This window comes from Alligator sinensis, unplaced genomic scaffold, assembly GCF_000455745.1.
Source record: "Alligator sinensis unplaced genomic scaffold, ASM45574v1 scaffold153_1, whole genome shotgun sequence".
NCBI classification, from domain to species: domain Eukaryota; kingdom Metazoa; phylum Chordata; order Crocodylia; family Alligatoridae; genus Alligator; species Alligator sinensis.
The window spans coordinates 1,629,394-1,654,208 of NW_005842099.1; the positions used below are offsets into that span (position 1 = coordinate 1,629,394).

General features: G+C 37.2%; 1 protein-coding gene across 9 annotated transcripts in view; it reads right to left on the reverse strand.

Annotated features, from left to right (window-relative positions):
- UTRN (utrophin) overlaps positions 1–24,815 on the reverse strand; it is a 580,332-nt gene that overhangs the window by 297,514 nt on the left and 258,003 nt on the right. For all 9 annotated transcript variants that reach the window (XM_025204844.1, XM_025204843.1, XM_025204842.1 and 6 more), the window contains 2 exons: positions 22,966–23,120; positions 15,827–16,016 (listed from right to left, as the gene is read on the reverse strand). In XM_025204844.1, the coding sequence (XP_025060629.1) occupies positions 15,827–16,016; positions 22,966–23,120 (345 nt within the window). The remainder of the gene's footprint in view (positions 1–15,826; positions 16,017–22,965; positions 23,121–24,815) is intronic.

The window sequence follows — 24,815 nt, forward strand, 5'->3', positions numbered from 1 at the left end:
GTACTTCCAGTCCACTTCCAGGTTCGCCGCCAAGCATTGAATCTTCAGATTCAGCTGAATCGAATCAGTGACAGCAATCGGAATCAACTAATCAAATCGCTGTCCCTGATTTGGGCCAAATCCAAATCGAATACGGCCCATTTTGCACACCCCTGATTATCCAATTGTCTTATGGTACCATGAGATGATTATAGCCAATTCTTTCAATTTTCACTTGTATTTAATAGCTTTCTCCAGCACTGATAACACCCTGATAATTTGGCCTTTTCTGCTTATTTTTCCCTTTATTCTATCTAATACAATCAGCATTAATAAGAGAAGTGAGTAACAGTAAGAATAATAAAAGTAATAATGATGGATCATTCTCTAAAATAAGCTACAAATGGTTTAAAATAATAGTTTATTGGAGCATAATAAGCTTGCACTTAAAGAGAACCTTTCATCTAAAAATGTAAATGTTTTCTTTAAACCTGTGATTTTTTCACAAGAAACAGAGCTTAAAGGACTTCCCCCAAGACCAAGTTTGGACTAAAACCCACCTCCCACGCTCCTTGCTCTAATCACTAGAAAAATATTGCCTTCTTTTCTCAGCTGAACAGCTAAGCAACAATTTCTGGCACTGTCATTCAGAGAACTAGTGCCTGCATTTTTAAGGCTCGTTCTCTACTGAGAAACCCCAATTTAAGTCATACAGCACTGTCTAAAACACTTAGAAACAGTGTATCAGCAAATCTCGATTTTGCTGGCAGGGTGTAAAGTTGCTGTCCTATTAGGGAGGCTGGCTCAATGCCCCTGGGAAGGAAAGAAGAAAAATAAGCCTGCATCACTAAAAGACATTCATGTCATGCTCTGTGCATCACATGCTCTGTTGAGAGGCATGGAAACATGCAGCTCATCATTTCTCTTGCTATCAAAGGGTTTTATCCCACAACACAAAATCAGATCCAGTACCAGGGAGAATATGGGCACACATTAGTCCACAAAATTAGAATCACATGAATCCTTAATACCTTAACCTGAACACACAATAAATTCATGTATGTTCAGAGTCGGAGCCAAAATTTTGCAGGTCTGGCCCATCACTAATCAAAAAAAATTGTCTGTTACTTCTCTACATTTTTCCACCCATATTCGAACTTGGAAAATACATTTTCTTTCTTCGCTATATACAGAATCACAAACCTGACACAAACCAAATTACTTGCCTGAAGACCAGCAAATTTTTTCATAATGTATATATATTAACGTGGGGGAGAGCGCATTTCAGATATTACTTCTTGTGGCACTAATAAATTATATACAACATGAGATAGCAGACTGAACATGAATTTTGTTTTAGCGAAAATACCTGAAGGATTAGGCATGTTTTCAGTCTTCAGCTGCTTATGACAAGTAAATAGACACTGGCACAGCAAATAGTTGTTTTAATACATGGGGGCACAGGGGAGAGGGAGAATATGCTTTTTTTCATTAGTAGAGAAAAAGAAACAGGTAAACATCTGCATTTTCAGAGAGGTATGCCAGTTTCATTAAGTGTCTGTCTCCAGAAAAATTGACAGGACTAGGAAACCCATGAAAACCAAGTAATTTTCATTTTGCTATGAAAAACTGTATTAAGTGATCCTTTCTCGACTGTGTGGTTCACATTAAAGAAAAGGGAAAAGGCAAAAAAGGATTTCCTGTGGTTCACAGCATTGAATGCCATAGCTACTGAAGAGCTACTCTTGTGCCAAACAATAACAGAGAATATTAATGCAGAGAACTTAAATTGGAACATTTGAAACAGAGCAAAAAGGATGACTGAGTGGACGGTAGGTTAATAATGTGTTTTTCATTTAAAAAAGATAGCTCAAACTGAGTCCAAGAAGGGCGTGAGGAAAAAGCAATGACCTCAGATGACTGTTCAGGGACTACATCACAAAGCCCACCACAATTAGCACTAATTGGTTGGCAGTCTCAGCAAAAAGGCCAAAAACTGAGCAAGCATTAAGGCTAAAGTACCTGTTCCTCCCCCAAGAGAACAGTCACTTCAGGTCAGGGATTTGGACGGTTGATAGGAGAACATGGAAAAGTTAGCTCTGGCCTTCACCCTCCTCCCCTCATCACAGGACCTTTGCCTGCAGATACTGTAGTCAGCAGTCACCACCAAACAACTATCATTTGCACCATCCCAGGTATTTGGCTATGGCACTGTATTCGCAATGTTTCCTATACTTGGTGTAAAACAGAAAATACTCAACTCAGGCAGCACTTGGCTCCATAATTCTTTTCCAAATTGGCAACTGTATCACTTCAGCTTATGGGGCTATCATTAAAACCTTTCACCACTACTAAATTTACATGCACAAGCTCAATAAAACAAGAATAATTTTTGCTTTAATATAAAGTGTCCTGTAGCAAATTACTATATGTCATGAGTCATAAGTAATGCAAAACCAAAGCATGTCTTTAGTAACTACCATCACAAGCTGCACTGTGGGAAATCTGGCTTCATACGTGACCCAGGGACTTTTTTTCTCATTGCTCTCTGCTCCAATTAAAATAGAGAGCTAAGAGTATGCAGACAGGTATGCAGACAGTATCAGACTTCCTAGTGGCTGACTGCGGAAGGCTCATACCTTCAAAAGAGGTTGCTTGGTTTCGTTTTTTTTCAAACACACAGCAAATGTAGTGTCCCTGATGTTTGTTCAGATGCTTTGTATAACAGGACAGGAAGTTTCAAAATAAGGAATGAACAAGACCCCACAGTCATTTAGCCAGCTAGGCACTATGATGATGATAAAAATACTAAACACCAGGAAACATATGAACTTATGGCCTTTTTGTGCTAGAGTATACAAGTTGGGCAGGGTTATCCCACCACTGGGTCCTAGTAGGACTGACATAAAAAAATCCTTCCCTGAAAAGTAGTTGCAATCAAAAAGCACTATGGTAAACTATTACTATAGATGGTCTCGTATATCAAATATTGATCCAGTTCCTGTAAACACATGAAGTTCATGGAACTCAATTCTTCAATTAATCCAACGCTGACTGTAATAAAACAACCCTATATTTTATCTTTATTTTATTCTTTCTGAGGTGGTAAAATGTTTTCAGCTCAACAACCCAGACATACACCTGAGACAAAGGTGATTTTTAAAGGATGTCCTGAAATATATGTTTAAGATTGTATCTGAAATAACATTAAAAAAATACAAAGCACCTGGACTTGTCTTCTTTCTGTTTCTCTGAAATTATATTCTGCTTGCCCGCCCCAAAAAAGGTCTCTTTCATTTGTTGCCATTATTATTCAAAACTTCTTCCAATTTAGCATCAATATACTCTTTGTTTCCTTTTTACACTATTATTTGAGACTATTAAGACCTGTCAGACCTAATTAAAGTAACTGGAGTAATTAAAATATGAAAATGTACATCCTTTTCTGTTCTCCCTCCCATTTTGTTTCTCCTCACAATCTTGTGTTACCAAAGAAAGTAACCTCTAGAAAAGCATGGTATGTACCAAGCACTAGAGAGCACGTGCTGCTTTTAATAAACTAATCATGTGCATCAATTTTTATAGAGTTCTGTAGCAATGATAAAAACTGAAGAAGGGATAAAACAAAGTGTTTTGTTTCAGATCCTCCCCATTTCAATTATTTTAGCTCCACCCTGCTCATAATAATTTCCAAGAGGATGAACAACTTTATTTGAAAGGGGGATTCTAGTTACAGAGAGCAGGTGATAAATAACTTCTGAAACATTAAAATGTGGGACTGAAAAAGCACCAGAAATAGTAAAAACAAGAATAAGTTATTTTGAGGAAAACTAAATTCCTGATTTCACAAGAAATTTTAGAAAGTAAGAGACTGTCTTGCTATTATTAGCACAGAAATCAGAGATAGAAAAGAAAACACCCTCCTAGGTCACCTGGTCCTAATTCCAGATTTTACAAAAGGCTTTGGTTCCGACTAAACATCCATTCAGGTATTGTCTAGTTTCATCTTAAAATGGGCCAGGCACTAACTGACTCTACCACTTAGGAAAGCATGTCACAGGCACTGGATTTTACTGTCAAGTAGTTTTCCTTTAATCTACCCTCACCCTTTTTTTTCTTAATTCCCCAGTTACGTTAAATGATCTCTCTCTTAGAGAGAGGTTACATACTTCAACACATCTGAGACCACTATCTGCCCACTCATCCGAGAGCACTATGTCTGTACTACCCACACCTTCAAAAGGACTAAGCTCTACAACTTCAGCACTCTTCATCTATTTCCATAAGCAGGGCAATTTTGTGCTCTTTGATGTCCCTTGACGTTCAGGTACCAACCCCAGATTCCAAACGTGGGTTCTCAAAATATCCTGTGACATACTGCCTGTGCAAATACAACTCAAAAAATGTCCTGGGCCACTTATTTATCCATCTTCTCCCAATACAAACACATAAATGTCAATAGAAGCTTAGTGTAATCCACTTGGGTTATTTTTAAACTGTTCTTTTAATTCTGCTATTTATATTATTTTTGTAGACCTCATTTCATTTTCCACAACATGAATCTCTCTTATATTTTCACCTATATTTCAATTTCACTTGTCTCTTTCATTTGTTGTCATTATTATTCAAAACTTCTTCCAATTTAGCATCAGTATACTCTTTGTTTCCTTTCTACACTATTGTTTGAGAATATTAGGACCTGTCAGACCTAATTGCAGACACTTAGATGATCTCAGTTGGCACTATGCAGTAACTCAACAGGCTGTTATTTATCCTTATGCTTGTAGACTTTTAACCAGTTTTCTTTGATTATGATTTCAAGGATGATTCTCTTTTATTCTTTAAAGATCCATATTAATTTTCTAGTTTTTTTTACTACCTCCATAGTTTTCAGAAGTACTGGGATTAAATCACATGAATTTTTCATTCCTCTAAATAGTAACTTGATCAGCTGAATAAATTTGACCACTAGGATTTCCATGTTTTTCAACACCTGTTTTTGTTAACATGTATTCTTGTAAAATATATCTTTTTTAATAAATTTTTCAATAGCCAGCTATCTAATCTCACTCTAGGATATTAATTGATCTCTCTCTAGCACTCCTTTGTCCTCATTTTCATGAAAGAATCTTCTGGTCCCTTTAGCCCCCGTGGCCAACACCCCATCCTCATATTTTTTGCTGCTCTTAACTGTGTCCTGTAAGTCTTCATTACTTCCATATCATGCTTGGTTCTTTTTTCCTTGGTTCACCTTTTCTATTTACAGGAACTTTAAAATCTTCAGATTTCTGTGTGGTATGTCATAAAATCATACCCCCAATTAATTGGTGTTAATATTCATATTTTTTAACGCAAGTAACATCCTGTCGTCTTTATCATCATCTTTCTCCTTTAACAGAGGCGGATCTTAACACTGCCTCACTCCAATATTGCTTACTAGATTCCTAAATTCCTCAAAATATTATCTTTTGACATCTAATAGCCTTCTACTTGTGCAACTTTTAAATTCATTTCTTATTGAAATACCTTATGGTAATAGCTTCCAAGTTTCCCCTTAATTATCATGTTTGTCAGTAATCTCCTTTCCAGTGGTAGATCTATCAGAATAGAGGGCCTGAGTTGCAATTATGGGCCATCACAGCTCTGGCAGGATAAAGGAATCTTAAAGAAAATGTAACTTACATTTGTACTCCCTTGAAGGTCCCTTTACACAAGCAGAGTGATGTAACATATCTCCAACTTTCCTACTTTTCAGATCATAAAGTTAATACCTGCATAATTCAACTTCTCTGCATACTTTAGATATATCTTTGATCAGACAATTGCATTATATTCGTCACCCAACAAATATCTAGGTGGTTAAATCAGCCCGCACACATCCTGAGATTCTACCTCAAAATTTGCTCTAGCATTTTTTTTTGTTCTCCTATCCTAGCAGCCTTTCAGCATGTAACATGTTCCTGTTTCATTTGTCCTCTTCCTTCCCTGCCTCACTTGATGATTGCCCTTCCTTTATCAGTAACTTTTAAGTAAGTTTAGACTGTTGAAACAAGCGTGAAATTTTGGTTTTGTCAAAATTGGTGAAACCAAAATGGCACCCAAAGCAATTGATACAATAATCCCTTGATTTTTTTTCCTTTATCCCAATAATGCTTTTCAAACTTCCATATGAAAACCACTAGTTGCTGCTACTTCCAAAATTCAACACAAAGTGTCCTTTCCAGAGAAAGCAATCATAAACATGACATGAAAGAAGACTCTGACTTACCTTTGAAATTATATACTATTAACATGACAATCACTTAGTAAATTGACTAACAGCCTCTATAGGCAAAAGTACAAAAGCAGAGAACTTCATTTAAAACTATGTATTTATACAAAAAGAACACAAAATGTTTGGTTCTGATGTGCCATTTATCTTCACAACTGAGGAAGCTGATAACTCATGTAAGTTATCATGCGTCACTTCAGGACTGAAGATTAATGTCTTAACAGGTTTGAGCTTTCAGATACTTTATACATAGATTTTTTAGAATATTTTCTCATGTATGTTGCGACTTCCCCCCCTCCCACCCATAAGAATATTATCTCTCTGTCTCACAAATACCAACTGGCTTCCTATTCTGGCCTCCTAATTGCTTTTTAACATTTACTAGCAGTAAACAATATCATTTTCCATCAACATAATTTCAAATATTCCCTGTATGTACCCAATTGAGATATATCATTAGATTCCTAATTTCCTACAGTATTTTCATAAATGCCATTCTAATTTTCATAAATGCCATTCTAACTTTCTTGGGAAAGATCTATGAGTTTTATAATCTCCCACAAGATTATAGCTTTTTTTTCCTGGTCATCAATGATAAATTTGGAATGAAGTCTATTCCTGCTCTTACTTCTGAACACTGATACAAGAATTCATTAATAAAAAGAAACTGACAAATATAGAGAGCATAGTTAACCACTTTAAAGCTTTATAACTTAGTATTTAATGTGCAATGTGCCCTGCCTTCTTCTGCCTGACTTCAGACAAACACAGCTAAGTACCTTTTTTCCCATTCTATGGAGGGTATACTCAATTATTCATTTCTATGTGCTGAAATAAATTTTATTACATTATGTAAACAGAAGGCTATAGTTGGGCTGCTAAATGTACCAAATTATTCTGGATGAGCCATTAATTTAAATATACCGAAGTTGCAGCGCAGATCCTGATGAAGACAAAACATCTTCCTTGGTTATAAAGTGGGGGGAAAAGGCCACCAGAAATTATATATCAACCTAAATTTAGGATTTTTTTTCCTTTACCAAGTCAGCAGTGCTCTATGTGTACTTCAGTGAAAGGCAGGTTTTTATTTCTGCTTTTATCAAATTTGCAGCCTAAAAACTCTGCGTTATTATTTTACCAAAACTGATAAATTAAAAAAGTGACTATTTTAACTTTCGCTCTACAATTTAAGGATAAAGCTTGGTTATTTTCATTTATAAATCACATATGCAGATAACCATTGAGTTTGTCTGATCATTCATATTTCTTTTACATTAATTCCATTCCCAGTTCCCCAGTAATCTCAGAGGGGACTTCTCTTCCTTGGGATTTAGGCCATATATGCTAGGTTATGCAACAAGAAAAATATCAGTGATGCACCAGTTTGCTCCATCACTAAAATATATTCAGAAGTCTTAATAAAAACTATGTAACTTTGTGTGCAGAATCTAGTTGTTAAGCCTCTATGTACACAAGTAATCAAAACAAGTGCATGCTTGAATATTGTTTCCAGAGATAGGAGGAGGTGGAGACAACAACATGGAGTACAAGTAATGATTTCCTTAAGAGCTAGTTTTAATTTGTGATTTTCATTCAGTTTTGTCTTGTGAACAAAGTTGCATCACTAGTTTCTCATATATCACTGCCTTACATTGACACCTGCTGGAAGTGGCCGGGACTGTAAATATTTCCTCCTTTTCTATCGGTAGCTGATTTAGCAGTGCAGGCAGGCAAACAGTGCAGAGCAATTCTAACTCTAATCAAATTGAACACCAGGCTATCTCTAAGAACACTAAGCAGCATAGCTTTTCAAGAAAAACAAACAACATGTAATTTTAAGATATACAAATTTCCCAGAGGCTACCACTGCATGGATTCTCAGTCAGAAAATATGCTTTAATAACTGGTTTTCTAAGATTTTTAATATCCCTTGAGTAAATATAAACTCAGCAAATTATATGTCTAACTAGTTCCTAGGCTTCCATTCTGATTAGTAGACAATTATTACAGTTATTACATATCAACTCTACAGATATTCAGCTAAAAGCAGTCAATACACAAATTTGTAAAAATAAAAATAAGAGTAAGTGATATTCTAAGTTTACAACCTTGCTTATAATTTTATAACAATAAAACAATTAAAACATTGTCCTCTTCATTAATAAAAGCAACTGCCCTATTTCTATGACTAATTTGTCTTCCAACACAAATTAGATACTTACTTCTAGAATGGACTGAAACAAGAACTGCTGAGGCAGACATGGTAATAATTTGCACTTACACAAAAAACTAGATGGTCTCAATTAATTTTTTGTACTGAAACACTATCACTAAATTAGAAAACAGAGAAAATTTTAAATTTCCACATAAAGAGAGCATGATTTTTCCCAAATATGCCAGAACTCTTCCTATACACACTTTACTTATGTGACACCTTATGGTCAACTTTGGAAGTAAGGAAAAGGTAATAAAAATATACAAGTTTGGAAAATGTGTTCTTACCTTAAATCATTTCTTTATTTACCCCAATAGAAAAAAAATCTCTCTAATGCTGAAGAAAACAGTCAGTGATTTGCTACTGCCATTTACTTTACTACTGTAACAAAACTGTAGCCTGAGCACTTTTTGATCTATCTACAGGTGTGGATTAGGTTTCATGTACTTTACATGCAACGTGTACCTACTTGCAACATAAAACAAAAAACAAATTTAAACATCATACACACCAATAGCCAAAAATAGGTTCAAAGACAACCAATGGATTTCATGGTAAAAGTCACTACACCAGAGTTCTCGTGTGTGAGAGAATTTGTCCAATTTTATACTGTCAAAGTCATGAACTGGCATTAATCTGTATTAAGCTCCAATAATCCATCAAAGCATGACTATTACACATAGACAAGCAATACCTTGGCAATATTATCTACCTAAGTAATGGCTGCAGAAATACAGTACAGACCTAGAGCCCACAGTTAGGTTCCACATCTGCAGACTGATCATCCCAATTAAAAAGGACTTTCAGTGGGCACCTTGAAACATTTCCACAACAAAGTTTGTCAGCTGTACCTGTGCAAAGTATGCAACAGCATTACAGTCCTGCTGCAATTAGAAACACCCAGTCTCAAGAAAATGAGATAACAGGACTCTTACGACAAGGCTGTCAAATATGTGAAAATGATTTTCACATCACTTTACTTCTTTATTTTGTGGAAGAAAACTATACAAAGAGACAGGGGAGATGCGAGTGGTAATACTGTTTACCAATCTGCCAAAATCATATGCTTGCTTAAAGTTGTGTTAATCTCAGAAGCAGAATAGAAAGAGCAAGAGATTTAAGAAAGCTTCAGCACCCTGTAAGATATCTAAGAGTTAAATTACTAGAATGTTTGTCAGTAAGCAACTATCCTGGGGGGGGAGGACTTTTTAAAAAAGAGCATAGATCATAACAGTTTCCTTCCACACATGCTTAAAGGATACAAACAGCATTTTGTTAATTATAAACAGTGAATGCATTTAAAGGTACATTTACTTATTTATCATTCTTAAACACTACATGTATACATACATATATGTAAATAGCATGCAACAACTTTAAAAATGCACTGTTCAGAATTGGATACATTTTTGCCACCCAAAGTTGGCTTTCTGAGATAAAAAGATAAACAAGTCATGTCTAGAGACTCCCCAGGTTCTATTTATGCATTTCTTACTCACCTTGCAAAGCTTCTGGTAACGTGGGGAAGAAACTGCCATCCTTTGCAAGCGATGCAACAACACCACAACTTTCTGCAGAGATGTTCTCACCACAGCCATCATTTTAAGTTTGCCACACTTCTGAAGACACCTCAGAATTTGCATTATAAATGAAAAGCAACTATCATTTCCTCCTGGTCACTGGACAATGATTTGCCAGCTTTCTGAGCATGCTCGCTTCCAGGACTGCTTTTGAGAGCTACAGGCTTTATATGGTTCAAAGGCAAAGGAGGTTGATATAGCATAAGTTTCTCTCATTAAAAAATAATACAAGAAAATAAAAGCCTTCCCGGGTCCTCCTAGTCAGTATTTGCTCAGCTCAGCATGTGCAGGGAATGAATGAAGTTACTGAGCTGCAGAGTCTCTGTTACCATTCAGGAGTGCACTAAATAGCACGGAAAATTATTAATTAAAACACTAAAGCTGCCAAAACAAAACAGAATTCCTATAAGAAGACAGCTCCAACATATGGCAATAGTTCTTCCCTTATAGCTGGTCTGTACGGAGAGGCTGAACAGCATTCGCTCCCTCACTCTGGAAAAGGATGTTCTCTCTCTCAGACTAAATGCAGCTCTGGCAGAGCTGTGGAATGAGTGAATAACAGACTGTATTATAAATCTTGAGAGAAGAGCAGAGGGATACCTGCCCTAATTATATCAGCCATACGTTAAGGGCTAATCAATCACATACAGGCAGATCTCCAAGCTAGATTATCTAGTACAAAAGGAAAAACTACAGGGGGCAAAACCTCTTTCCCATGAAACTCTCTTAAAGCTAATTCATCCAAAGAGCTCCCACATGAATAATTTCCAAACCTGAAAGTATGAGTATTTTTATAAAGCCATTTCCAATTAGAACCGTTCCTGGGATGACTTATTAGGGAATGGAAACAAGAATAAGGATATGATTTTGGCAAACAAAATGTATCAAGTCATACTGCTCCCTTACTACATAAGGTCCCTACAGGCTTAAAGCCCCAGAGCCAATATTTTGATATATTTCCATGACAAAGCAGTATTATTTAACAGAAGCAGTAAGACACTCAAGAGATTAAGAATATTGGAGGGCAGGGGCTTGCTACCACCCAACACACTCCAGGCTTAATATAATCAACATCCCCACAAGAGAGCCATATTAAAGTAAAACCACATCCAACTGTTGTCTTATTGCTTAGTTCAGTGAAATACATTTTCGTTTTCAGTACAAAGGCTGCAAGAAGAAACATTCAAGAAAGTCTGATTATCAAACACAGGTGGAAGTAGAATGGAGAATAAACAGTGGATGGCTGTATTGCCTAACAAGATAGAGGGAGATCCAGACAAGACTATGATAGATCAATGGACACTGATTAAAAAAAAAAAAAAAAAATGAAGTCATAGTCCTCTCAAAGCCTTAAAGCACCATACATTGAGAAAAGATGCACAATTCCTGGGTAAATTACTGAATTATTATACATGTACATGGCTTCCATTACCACAACATCTTCAAACTGCCTCAAGTGAAGGGAGAAAAAATATATTACATTGACCATCTTACCTCAGAAACAACCACAATACACAACATCAAATCTTAACAGAAGCAATATTAAACACAACATGAATTATAAGGTAGATTTCTATATGTGGGTATTGAACCTGGAGGAAAGTTGCTAACATATCTGTGGTTTCTTATCTATCTTCTCTTTCTTCGTGGATAGATGGAAGGATGGAGAAACTATCAAGAAACTATAGGATGGGAGGTCTCAAAATCTGTCTTTGTAAAATTAGGTCACATTCTGAAGAACCTGAGAGCCACCGCCTTCAAGATAATGGAGGGTGAAGATAAGGATGAAGACAACTGGCTTATATTACACAGCTGAGTTGAACAGAACTACAACTTAATTCACCTATTCACCAAGATATCAAACATTTTTTCTTTAATGTTAAGCAATTGCTAAACTATCCGTCTTTCTGTTTTAGACTGAAAAACAAGTACACATATTATATAAGCAGCTATATACATATTTCTTGTGAAGCAATCAGCATGGTATGTAGGCACTGATTAAAGTAACATTCAGGGTCTGACAAATTCCCAGAACTTCAGGCATTACACAGCTCTGAGACCAATGGTCTATGTACCTACCGAATTCACACCTGTGCAATTTTCACAGAAATCATGAATCTGCCCATGAAATTGGTCAGCCACCTTCTCGAGTTCAGTACATCCCTACTTATGCAAAGTACAGCTTTAAAGGTCTCAAGTGCTGGTATACTCCCTTTCAGACAAATGGGATCAACTTGAAAAATATACATCCCCTGCATCAGTCCATAGAGAAGCAAATGGTTCTTTAATGTCATTTTAATACACCCTTTTCCAAAAATGCACGGGTTAAAATCCATGGTGAACATGGCACAGGGGACACAATGGTGGGAGTCTACTACAGACCTCCTAGCCCTGATCAAGAGCGCGACCAGGAATTCGCCTAGTCAAGCCTGGCTGAGGCTCCATGCTCCCAGTGCATGGTTGTCATGGGAGACTTCAACTACCCAGACATCTTGTGGGAAGAACACTCAGCCAAATCTGAATGGTCGCAAAGCTTCCTCATGTGCATGGATGAGCTCTACCTGACTCAAGAAGTCTATGGACCGACGAGAGGCAAAACGCTGCTCGACCTGCTACTAGCAACGAGGGATGACTTAATTAGCAACCTAATGATTGAAGGGAAGCTGGGAGACAGCAACTATGAGCTGATCGCCATCGCCATTTGCCGTAAAGCTGGCAAGTCAGTCAGCAATGCAGAAGTCCTCAACTTCAGGAAAGCTGACTCTGACAAGCTCAAGAGGCTTGTTGGCAAGGCCCTAAGGGACCACGACCCGAATGGAAGGGGAGTTCAGGATGAGTGGATTCTCCTCAAGGGAGCAATCCTGGATGCACAAGAAAAGTCTATCCCGTCTCAGAGGAAAGGCAGTAAAAAGGCACAGCAGCCCCCTTGGCTCTGCAGGGAACTAGTGGACCTCCTGCATCTAAACAGAAAGACCTATAAAGAATGGAAGGCTGGATCCACCTCAAAGCAGGAGTATTCTGCACAGGTCCAGACCTGTAGGGAGCGAACCAGGAAAGCCAAGGCTGCGATTGAACTCCAACTAGCTACACATATCAAGGATAATAAAAAGTCCTTTTTTAGATATGTGGGAAGCTGAATGAAAAGCAAGCGTAACATTGGACCCCTGCTAAACCATATGGGACAACTGACACCCAGGAAAAAGCCAACCTGCTTAATGAATATTTTGTGTTGGCGGCCAGGGTGAGGGAGAATTGTTACCCTTCATCAATGTAGGCCATGTATAGGAACACCTTGAGAAGCTGGACACCTTCAAGTCAGCCAGCCCAGACACTTTACACGCCAGGGTACTTAAGGAGCTGGCAGGCATCATAGGTCAGCCCCTGGCATGGATCTTCGAGAACTCGTGGCGCTCAGGCAAAGTGCCCGAAGATTAGAAGAAGGCCAATGTGGTGCCTAGCTTCAAGAAAGGGAAGAAAGTAGATCCATTGAACTACAGGCCCATCAGCCTGACCTCTATCCCAGGGAAGATCTTGGAAAAAATTATCAGAGACCATTCTTGACAAACTGGCTGATGGCAACATCCTGAGGCATAGCCAGCACGGGTTTGTTGTGGGTAGGTCTTGCCTGACCAGTCTTATCTCCTTCTACGACCAGGTGACATAAGTCATCCACAAAATGACTGTGCATCAGATATCAGAAATGTCTAGACTTATGGCTAGCTAAATTTATTTTTATTTCTTTCTTAAGCAACCCACACAGTTTCAACCACTTATAAGCATTTCCACATTGAATCGTATTCACATTACCCAAATACCACTTCGTATCGTTTGTTAGTTCACTTGTTGGATTTTGTTTCAAAACCTGATTGTAAGCTCTTTTAGGAGAGTCATGACTTGTTTGCACAAAACCCAGCACAATGGTGAGTCTAACCCAAACTGGCATCTCTGGGTTCTAGCTAAATGCTAACACTAAAGGAACACCTTCTGCAATATCTAGGTAGAGGGAGGTGGAATCAAGGAAATCTGGTGCCACAATCATTCTACAGTCATGCCCTCTATCTTACTCAAATATAGGACTGTTTTGTTTTAGATTGTTATTACCATTAAAATCTCTCAGTGGAAGCAAATTAGAGGGTTGCACATTCTGCAGATTATTGACACTACAGTGTGACAAACCACTCAAATTAGCTTTGCAATAATGCAGTGCAAGATACCTACCAAAACAGAAGTGCCATTCTAACTGATGGTCTTATTTTGAAAAGGCATGACATGTGTAACAAAAATAATAGGCTTCTAGAAATATTCAGTCAGGTTTTGTTTATATGGTAATAGCATAAGTTTCACCTAAGATATGTCACAATTCTGAAACCACGGTTAAGTGCTGTTCAGTGAATACATTGTTCAGATAGCATTTCTCATAAAAGCGAGGAAGGTACAATCACGGTGCATGCTTTTAATCAACTTGATTTAGGAATATGATTCCATGTACATTTAATACATAAAATCCTGAGATGAACGCAGTTCAGTCTCACTACATAAAAACACAGCATGGAAGGAAAGAAGAAGAAAATATTTCTTATGGTGAGCAGATACTAAGTTTCTGAATCTGGAGTAATTATATTACTCTCTTACAGGCATAAGACAGAAGTTTAACTGCTCTGTGCAGAAACCAAACCTGAAAAAATAACAGCTAAAAAAAGGACAGGAACATACTTGGAATTATTATAAATGCCAATGCAATGATATAAAATGCTATAGTTTTAAAAGACTGACATGCATCAGAGACTTAAAGTGACCTAGAAAGCTATCAAGGGAAAAAAGGTTCATTTCAGAAGTCATTCAGCTATAAGAGCCTTTGATACGTGCTTTAGCTAACACCTTTCTTTTGTACTTGAAAGGTAACTTAAAACTGTGCATAACTCATTTCAGGGAATTATGCTCCCTCTGCTATGCAATATAGAGCGGAGTGCATGATCCCAAGAAAGATGAAGACTCATTTAAGGGTGCTGAACTAAAAAGGGTGGCTAGACAGCTATATTTCAGCCTTCCTCTCCCCTGCGGACAGGGCGCAGTCAAAGCAAGTGTCAAGAATCAGTCTCAGCCTTGTCACACAACATGCATTTTCCACCACAAAGAGCAGCTACATGCACCCACCCTCACCCACCCAAGAAAAGAAACCTAAAAAACTCAGCCATTTTAAACAGAAACTTGCCACAGCTCCAAAGAAGTCACAAAACCTTATGGTACAAATGCTAAAATAAGGCTTTCCACTAACTACAGACTTCCATCTTGTGTACTCTTCACCACCTGTGCTGAGTGGTGATTTAGCAGCATTACCCATTACACAAGTAGAAATGATCATACCAAGTGCAATATTAATAGAGAATCAATCTTATTTCATCATTGACATGCTTAGGTTCATGTACTGTGTGTTGGCCCATTTCAGTTCCTTTACATCTCCAACATTTCCTGTTAATACAAGCAGTAAATTCAATTTTCTTAACACAATTGTCCTCAGAGGCAACAGTTAAAGAGTGATGAGAGGCAGAGATGACTTCAGAACACAGCCTGGACACCCCTATTTTAATCCTCATAAAAAAATCTTATATTTCATTAAATCAATAACTCCTTCCATTTTTCTTCATATTTTTAAATATTGATTTATTAAACAAGATGCAGCTTTTCCTGATTAGCCACCTTTTCCCTGTAAGAAGCCACCTTTTCTTTTCCCAATGGCAGAGAAACACCACACAATACTCATAATTCCCATAATGCTCTTACCTGCATCTGTTTCTTGAGTTCCCTAATGCAAACACTGTCCTGAAGAGCACTCTCCCGCTGGGATGCATCAGCAAGGACGTTGACTGTAGTTTCTGCCTCTTGAAGCCACTTGACAAAACCCTCTAGATCTTTGAGGGAGGCCTGCGCTATCTTCAGTTCAGTCTCCAAGACACTCTGCCTATCAACAGCTCTGGAAGCAAAAAGGAAGCAAATATCTCAGTTTACTCCCCGCAATAGGACATACACTGTGTGTATAACAAATGAAGCTACTGTAAAAGACTTGTTTCATTAAAGCAGTAAGAAAACTATGAAGTCTATTCCTGCTTGTTTCATTATTTTTTCCTAGAATGGCACATCTGTATCTATGTATGCATGTTCTGTACTACAGACTACACACACACACATGCAAGCGTGCATGCACACACACACACATCCCATGTAAGAATGCATGAAAGAATAGAAATTATCCACTAAAAACCAGCATTTCCATGTACGCATTAACATAAGGGGCTTGGGTTATCACAAGTGTGAGAAGCTCTTGTTTCCACACTTCAAACACTTTTCTCAGGGTCATTATCAAGAAACACCACCTGAAATGGAAGCAGCAGTAAGAACGAAATGGAAGCAGTTTCCTAAAGTTGTGTACATTCTCCAAGTTACAGCGCAGTAGAATATAAAGCAGAATAGATGTTCTCTATTTGTTTGGAAGAATCAAATGATTTCCATACGCTAATAAAACACAACTGTCCCAAATACAAAGTATACACTTTTAGGATCACAGCACTGATATCAGCATAGCACACACTTGTTTTTGACAAGTTTACTGGATAAATTCCTATTCATGCTGCAAAACCATTAGCCATTTATGATCTTTTTCCAGACACATGGTCTTATACCCAACATGGCCTTTTTTTCTTTAAAAAGTATTTAAGATTAAATCTGTAAAATGATATACAGATAAGCTTTTAGTGACCTAGGAATGAAATGTTATGCTTAACATTAGTGGGTTTTCCTCTCTGGCCACAGCCCAAATGAAATTATGTACAGTTTCAAAAGGATAATTCTAATAGGGGACCTGTTTCAACTCTGTGGCTATAAAGAACACTTCAGCAGTTACTTTTTTGGTAATCTTTTGTCTATTTCTAATAGGACAGTCAATGGACCCAGTATACAGGAGCTCATAATTAGTGAGTAAACAAAATTTCAATATTCCAATTTCAAAGAAACACCTATCCAATTGAAATCACGTAAGTAAAAAGCCCAAGTACTTTGCTGCCATTTGATAGACAGATCAAAAGGTCACATTTGGAAGGAGTGGCTCAGGCCCATCTCTAATAGAGCAAAAGATTTTGCCAGCTTCACTAACTGAATAATACCTTTCTACCAAAATGTCAATGCAAGAAGTATGACAGTATCTGATTGTTACAGACGAAGGAATTCCAGTCAATGTACAAGATTTCCAAGTGTATAACCACACACACTTTTATGCCCTAATGCATACACTAAGGTACTCTGGTGACATCGTAATAAATCACAAAGGATGTTTTGCAACCTTTGGAGGCTGCTGTATAGTTTTAAAGTTATTTTATTCATGGTTTTTCCACCAAGGAGAAAAATATAAACTCTATGGCCCCTTCTATGCGTGCAAGTAAAGGCATGACTGGAGCTAATGTGTGATCCACACAATAGTGCTTCCTGCCATGCCAAATGACATGCCATAGTAGGATCATCCACACCCACAACTAGGACTGAGAATCCCTGCACCATATGGGGCTCCTGGCTGCAACCCACCCATCAGGTGTAGGGATTCTTGCTCCTGGCTGCAGGTAGGGCACAGCTGGGACAGACTCCCATCAGTTGTAGGACTCTCAGCCCCCATAGCCATGGGGCACTGCTGTGGTATGCCAGTCACAGTGGTGCATGGAATGCCCTATGGCTGGTAGATTGCCAGGAGTGCCCCTGCACCCCTGCAGCCAGGAGACTGCATTGGCTGCGATCTCGCAGGCTTGGGCATGTGTTGTGTTCCCCAGAGCCTGGGAGATTGCAACAGCTGCAGTCTTCCAGCTGCAGACTGTCTACAAATGCAAATTAAAACTGTAGAGAGACCAGCTATAAAGTTATTAGGCGATTTTGAGCAATAACGTTATAGCTTGTTGGAACTTTTTAAGGCATGATAGTTAATTTGTACATGTAGCCAGTCTGAATTTATTATGCAATAGATATAACATGTTAGAGGGGGGCCTATGTGATGCAATTTATGTGTTATAGAAATGTAACTCAAATACAAAATTGTTACGGTCAACATTAAATAGCGCTCTCTTAACTATTACCAAAGTTGCACATAGTACAACAAGAGATTTTTTTTCCTAAAGCATCAAATTCAAACTAAGGTCAAAAAGTAGTTTCAATAACATGCTTTCTTTGTATAGAACCTCTACTATAAGGAAATTATGCTGTCCTTTCAGTACACAGCGTCCATCCTGGAAGTCAGAACTAAACCAAGGCATCAGGCCAAAAGGTTTATTTTTTAAATTGCTGCTTTTTCCAAGCAAAGTGAAGCCAAGGTTTTCACTACCTGTCACTTTTTTAAGTACGGGGGCTTTTGTAAGTACAAGTTTGGTTGGTCAAAATCTAAACTTAGGCATACACATTCTTGCTTCTGTAGATTCTTATATTTTAGAAGAATACTACTATTTATTTCCCTCTCCTTCTCATACTGGGTCATGTAATGTTGCTAAGCAGTTTTAAACAATCATCACTTGAAACCAGAGAAGGCTGAATTTCAGGAATAGTTGAAAAGATCTTCAAAATCAAGCACTGCAACCAAGAAGTTGCAAGTGCACGCTTCCTTTCAGAATCAAGCTTGTGGTTCTGTAAATTAGTTTATTAGATCTCCAGAGGGGGAAAAAGCATCATAAAAAGCAAGATATTTCCGTTCCAGCAGAGCAAAAAAAAAATCTAATGCTGTTATTTAATAACTGTTTTGTCAAAAGTAATATTGTTTGCACACTTTTCATCTCTTGCATCTTCCAAGTTCCAGCTACTACCAATTACACTACTGACAGGGCAAGACTTCAATTCCTTGCTGCCTCAGGAGAAAATACGGCCGAATGTTCATCCTACTTGTCAAGAAATAATAATGGAATACTTATACAATGAATAAACGTATTGTTTGATGAAAATACGGTGTAGAAATAATGGAAAGGAATTAAAGCAACCTAAGCTATATAAAAAAAGGGGTAAGAATGAAAGGTCCAAAAAGTTTAGGAATTCTCACTTCAAAATCATCTCCCTTTGTAAGAGATTTTCTTCCCCCAGCAGGAAGGCAAGGCTAGAGGTGAAATAACAGCAATGAAAATGGAAAGAATTGCCTAAAAAGAGTGATATTCAAATGAGGATGAATAGAAACAACTAACTCAGATCTGTATATTTAAGCACTAGTATACTGGATGGCAGGATGAGATAATGGAATTAGGTATAAATTTTAGGTTAATTCAGGAATGATAGCTGCTGCACTAAGTTTTAATGTCTCAAACTTTCTGCTTGGCTGAAATTAAGGGACAGAATGCAATCCTATTATAGACATCACTTTCATGCTATTTGAACTACGGCTGAAAAACAGTCCATTAAGTATGCTGTTTGTATTCCAGCAGTGTGAGTACTATCAAGAGATTTATGAGTGATGATGCAGACTGTGGGGGCGTTTTAAAACTAGGACTTGTGTGGCACTTTAATGGTGATCTACATTGCTTAAGAGGAGACCCACATACTTTTGCTCCATTCCACCAGAGACCATCCATTCAAAACTGAGAAAAACAAGAAGGTTATATGCCACACAGCAGCCAATGCAAGCACCAGCAAAGGGGAAAGGGAGTTCAATTCAGTGGCCATGGACTGAAAGAACTGAGGCTATGACAAGGGTTTTCAGCACTGTAAAATTAAAATCTCAAGCACCATCAGACTTCCATAAAAATGTAGATGATGTCACGGAACTAAAAGAAAGCAGAAGAAAACTTGACAAGTTTATCAGTGAAGACATGCTGAAGAAAAATAAAAGTGCAGACCCTTGCATGTACAAGTTCTTCCTAGCCCAATAACAATTTTAAATTCCATCCACTTGCTTTTCAGATGCAAACTAAAAATCTATACTCAGCAGTATGTACAAATGTGTATTTTAGAGAATAAGTAAAGGAGGAGCATCTGGGATGCTGTATAACCTGTTACTGAGGCAACAAAAATATTAACAAATTATCAGTTTCAGCCTTTAAATATGAAAATTAAACACTAATAGCCACTGGACAGCATATTTAATTTATACCACATCAAACTGGAGAGCTAAGCATCATTAATGCCAACTGTTTTAAAATGAGGCTGTTTCAACTTTGAATTCTATCGTTGGAATTCTGTTTATAGCTTGATTATGATGCTATTTAGTAGTGTGACTTTTCCAGCTGAAGTAACCAAATATTCCTCCGGAATGCTCCATGCATAGCTGTTGCCAGAACAAACAGTCTAGCACATCTCAAATGATTTAAAGTACAGATTTATGCTTATAATAAACAATAAAACCGAATGTTGTGTACCAAACAATCCCTTCTCCATCCAAATTCTGTTAAGTGAAGTAAACCTTAAATTGTGAATCAGGACATCCTAGATTGCCAGGCGTTACACAAATTCTGATTTTTATTTCTTTGCTTTCAAAGTAAATGTAAAACAATTTGGAAGGGGGCATTCAGTGTTTTAGTGTGCTTATTTGATGCCACTTTAACGCTGCCTTTCTTGAAAGCTTGTTTATTTCCATTTCTTGCTTTTTCTCTGTTTTAGGTTAGTAAGCCCCAGTCTGCCTCCCCAGTTAGTTCAGGTGCAGGAGTTCTTCCCTTAACACCCACCCATAATCAAAGTTGTAATTCATCTCTCCCCTGCTTCACACTGCAAAATACCTAGTCTTCTCAGGTGTTTTAAGACTACGTGATATATGAACAGTAACTATATGGAAAAAGAACAACTGCCAAGTGCTATTGTAAGTTTTCTTTCCCGAGAGAATCAAAAACTAATTCTTGTTTTACTCTGAGTACAGGTTCCCAGCAATGATCTACAGAGGCCTTCCCAATGGCCCACTGACAGCTGGACAGACACTGCATCTCTAGATAAAATACTTCGAAGCATGGAACTAGGATGCCACTAGAGTTTACTGTAGATGCTGATCTAGAAAACAAACTGCTTCCTCTACATGTGCCAAGGATCGTCAGAGGAATCCTGAACAGCAGAACTGCAGTGGGAACAGCTATGGGGATATTCTGGAGTGAGTGGATGCACAAGGAAATTAAGATGAAGACAAAGAAGCTCCAAGTCTGCTGTTTAATTCTTTTTTTTTTTTTTTTTTTTTAAATAAAGACATGGTTTGCACTTGCTGCCACAGGGATTATATGCAATCTTAAATCCTAGCATGACTCAGTAACAGGAGCACAGCTCATCTTGGAGATGGCCTCAACACTACAAAGTAGTCCATACTATGAAAAAAAAAAGGGAATTTCTATTGTAATTTCTATTGCTAAAGACTTTTCTCACAATATGGCTAGGAATTTTCAACACCAAGAAGTTTAGTGCCCATAATCCAATGATTTTCAATGGAATTTGAAACTCTTTTTTAAAAGCCCAGCCTGTATCAGAAGAATTATTTAAAAACAGACTTAGTTTTGTTCTTTCAAAAACATCATGCAGGTTGAGCTACAAAGCATTTTATGTCATTTGTCATCTCTCAATGGAAAAAAACTATGAAATTATTTGTATACACTTCTTGCCACATCAAATGTACAAACTACAAAGGTAGACTTTTCCTCCAAGGAAGAGCAACAGAATTCTATATCTTATTCCCTTAATTACCTCTGAAACCCACTGCTTGCTACTGAAATATCCTCCCTCTCTCTCCTCAGGACATAATATCACTTACACAAATTTCACTAGCCTAGCTTCTAACTTCCTCATTTTTCTCCCCCAGAAAACTTGCCTTTTTTTAAATTTAACCGTTTAAATATTTTTTTAAATGATTTTCTCCTTATAATAATGCTTCTCCCTATAGATCCTCCCTTCAATAAATTATTGACTACAACCACATACTGTCTTTTGAAGTTTTGGTATGCAGACATATGCTATTCTTGTATTATTCATTTGCCAGCTATTAATATAAGGGTTTGTACATGGGCATTTGATTACCTTGGATACAACAGCATTATGCACACAAATATATGTGACCTGATATTAACCAAGAGGTTTTCAACAATATCAAGTAAATACATCTTGACTCATGAGTGCAAGTAAGTAAATTTCAAATTGAGAATTTATAGTTCCTGTATCTCACACTAGATAGTCAAGGTAAATAAATTAAAAGGAACACAATAAGGATTTCAAAACATCATGGTAGCAAGTTAGAGAAAGGTTCTCCAGGATGAGGAACATCTTCAAGGAATCTATCACATGTATAGACACCCTATCTTTCTGCACGTGCTCCAACACATTCTGATCAGAACGTGTCAAAGCAGACTCAATTAATCGAGTGTGCTGAAGCATGACCGTGTGTATTCAATATCCCGCATTTCAAAATTTGCATCAGGGGTGCTTTAACTAAAACTCATCAAACGAGCTTTAGTTAAAGCACCTCCATAGCCATTTTGAAATGTGGGATGCTGCATACATGCAACACTGCGCGTTTTAATTAGAGCAACATGCCCAGGAGCCATGCTCTATTAAGACACCCCTCCACCCCAGAGTACAGACACCCATAGTGCTGAACATGCATAGCCTTTGAAAAAGACGACATAAGAACAGCTGTATGACTGAAGAAAAGAAAAAAAAACCTGCGACTCCACATCTGATTTTTTTTTTATTTATTCTGAACAAGAAGACTGAAAAGTTTGTAGAAATCTTCCAGGGTCAAGTGTGGGAGCTCCATCATTAAATGTATTAAAAATCAGACTCTCTTTGACAATTGTGACAACATGCCCCAGAGAAGGCATGGCATTAGTTAACATATGGGGCACTTTAATGACTATGATTTGACAGCCTATGTTTAGTCTATTTAAAATAGTAGGATTTAGATTTACTATGTACAACCTACATTCAAAGCAGAGGCTTGCAGTTACCTTTGATTCAGTTTTATCCAAGAGGTATTTAGATGGTCAGTTATTTCCTTTACTTTCCTTGTGTCATCGTCACGGTACTCCCGCAGAAGTTTATTGGACAGATCATTGAATGCAGCCACAGTGATGTCCCCTTTATGCAAATCTTGAATTAAGAACTAGGAGCAATTTCAAACAAACAAAAAGGGGCATCAGAGCAACATTAAGAGCAAAAGGTTTATTCCTTAGACCTCGAATGTTTTTAAATTATCATAAACACCTTTTTTTTTTTTAAGAAATGTGTACATGTGTACTTCTTGTCTTTGGAAAATGCCCTAACATGGAAGCACCCTAAATTCCAAGGGAACTAACAACAACACATTCAAAACAGAAATGGAGAACGAAAAAAAACTATTTCCCAAGAGAACCATATTATTCCTTTCAACATTTTCTGACCCCATCTGTGGTAAGTACAGCACATCATAAAAAGAAAATGTGAACAGCACAGCAAGAGCATTTTTAACAAAATCCCAAATAAAAACTCTAAATTACCATAAGACAAGTATTTCCCACTATTAAAATATGCGGGATCAGATCATATATGTGAAAATGCTTTTTTTCATAGGGAATACTAACCATACTTGCTAAATTAATAGATAAGCATTATTTTTATAATACACACACACACATACATACACACACACATTATACACACACACTATACCTACACAAACACACTATACACACACACTCTATATACATACACACACTATACACACACACATACTCTATACACACACATACACACACACTATACACACACACATACACATACACTATATATACACACATACTATACACACACTATACACACACATACACTCTATACACACCTCTATATATAGACACACTATACACATATATACACACACACACACACTATATACACACTATATATAAACACACACTCTATACACACACATACTATATATACACACTACACACACACTCTATATACATACACACACTATACACACACATACACTCTATACACACTACACACACACTCTATATACATACACACACTATACACACACATACACTCTATACACACTACACACACACTCTATATACATACACACACTATACACACACATACACTCTATACACACTACACACACACTCTATATACATACACACACTATACACACACATACACTCTATACACACTACACACACACTATATACACACACTATATATATATATATATAAACACACACACTCTATACACACACATACTATATATACACACTACACACACACTATATACACACTATATATAAACACACACTCTATACACACACATACACTCTATACACACTACACACACACTATATACACACTATATATAAACACACACTCTATACACACACATACACTCTATACACACTACACACACACTCTATATACACACACATTACACACACTATACACACACACTATATATACTTATACACACACACTGCACACACTATACACACACTGCACACACTATATATACTTATACACACACTGCACACACTATACACATACACATTAGACACTATACACACACTCTATATACATATACACACATTGCACACACTATACACAAACATTACACACACTATACACACACACTCACATACACTCTATACACACCCTCTATATACACAAACCCTCTATATACACACACACACATACACACACTATACACACACACACTCTATACACACACTATATATATACACAAACACACACTATATACACACACTATATATATACACTATATATATACACACACACACTATATACACACACACACTATATATAG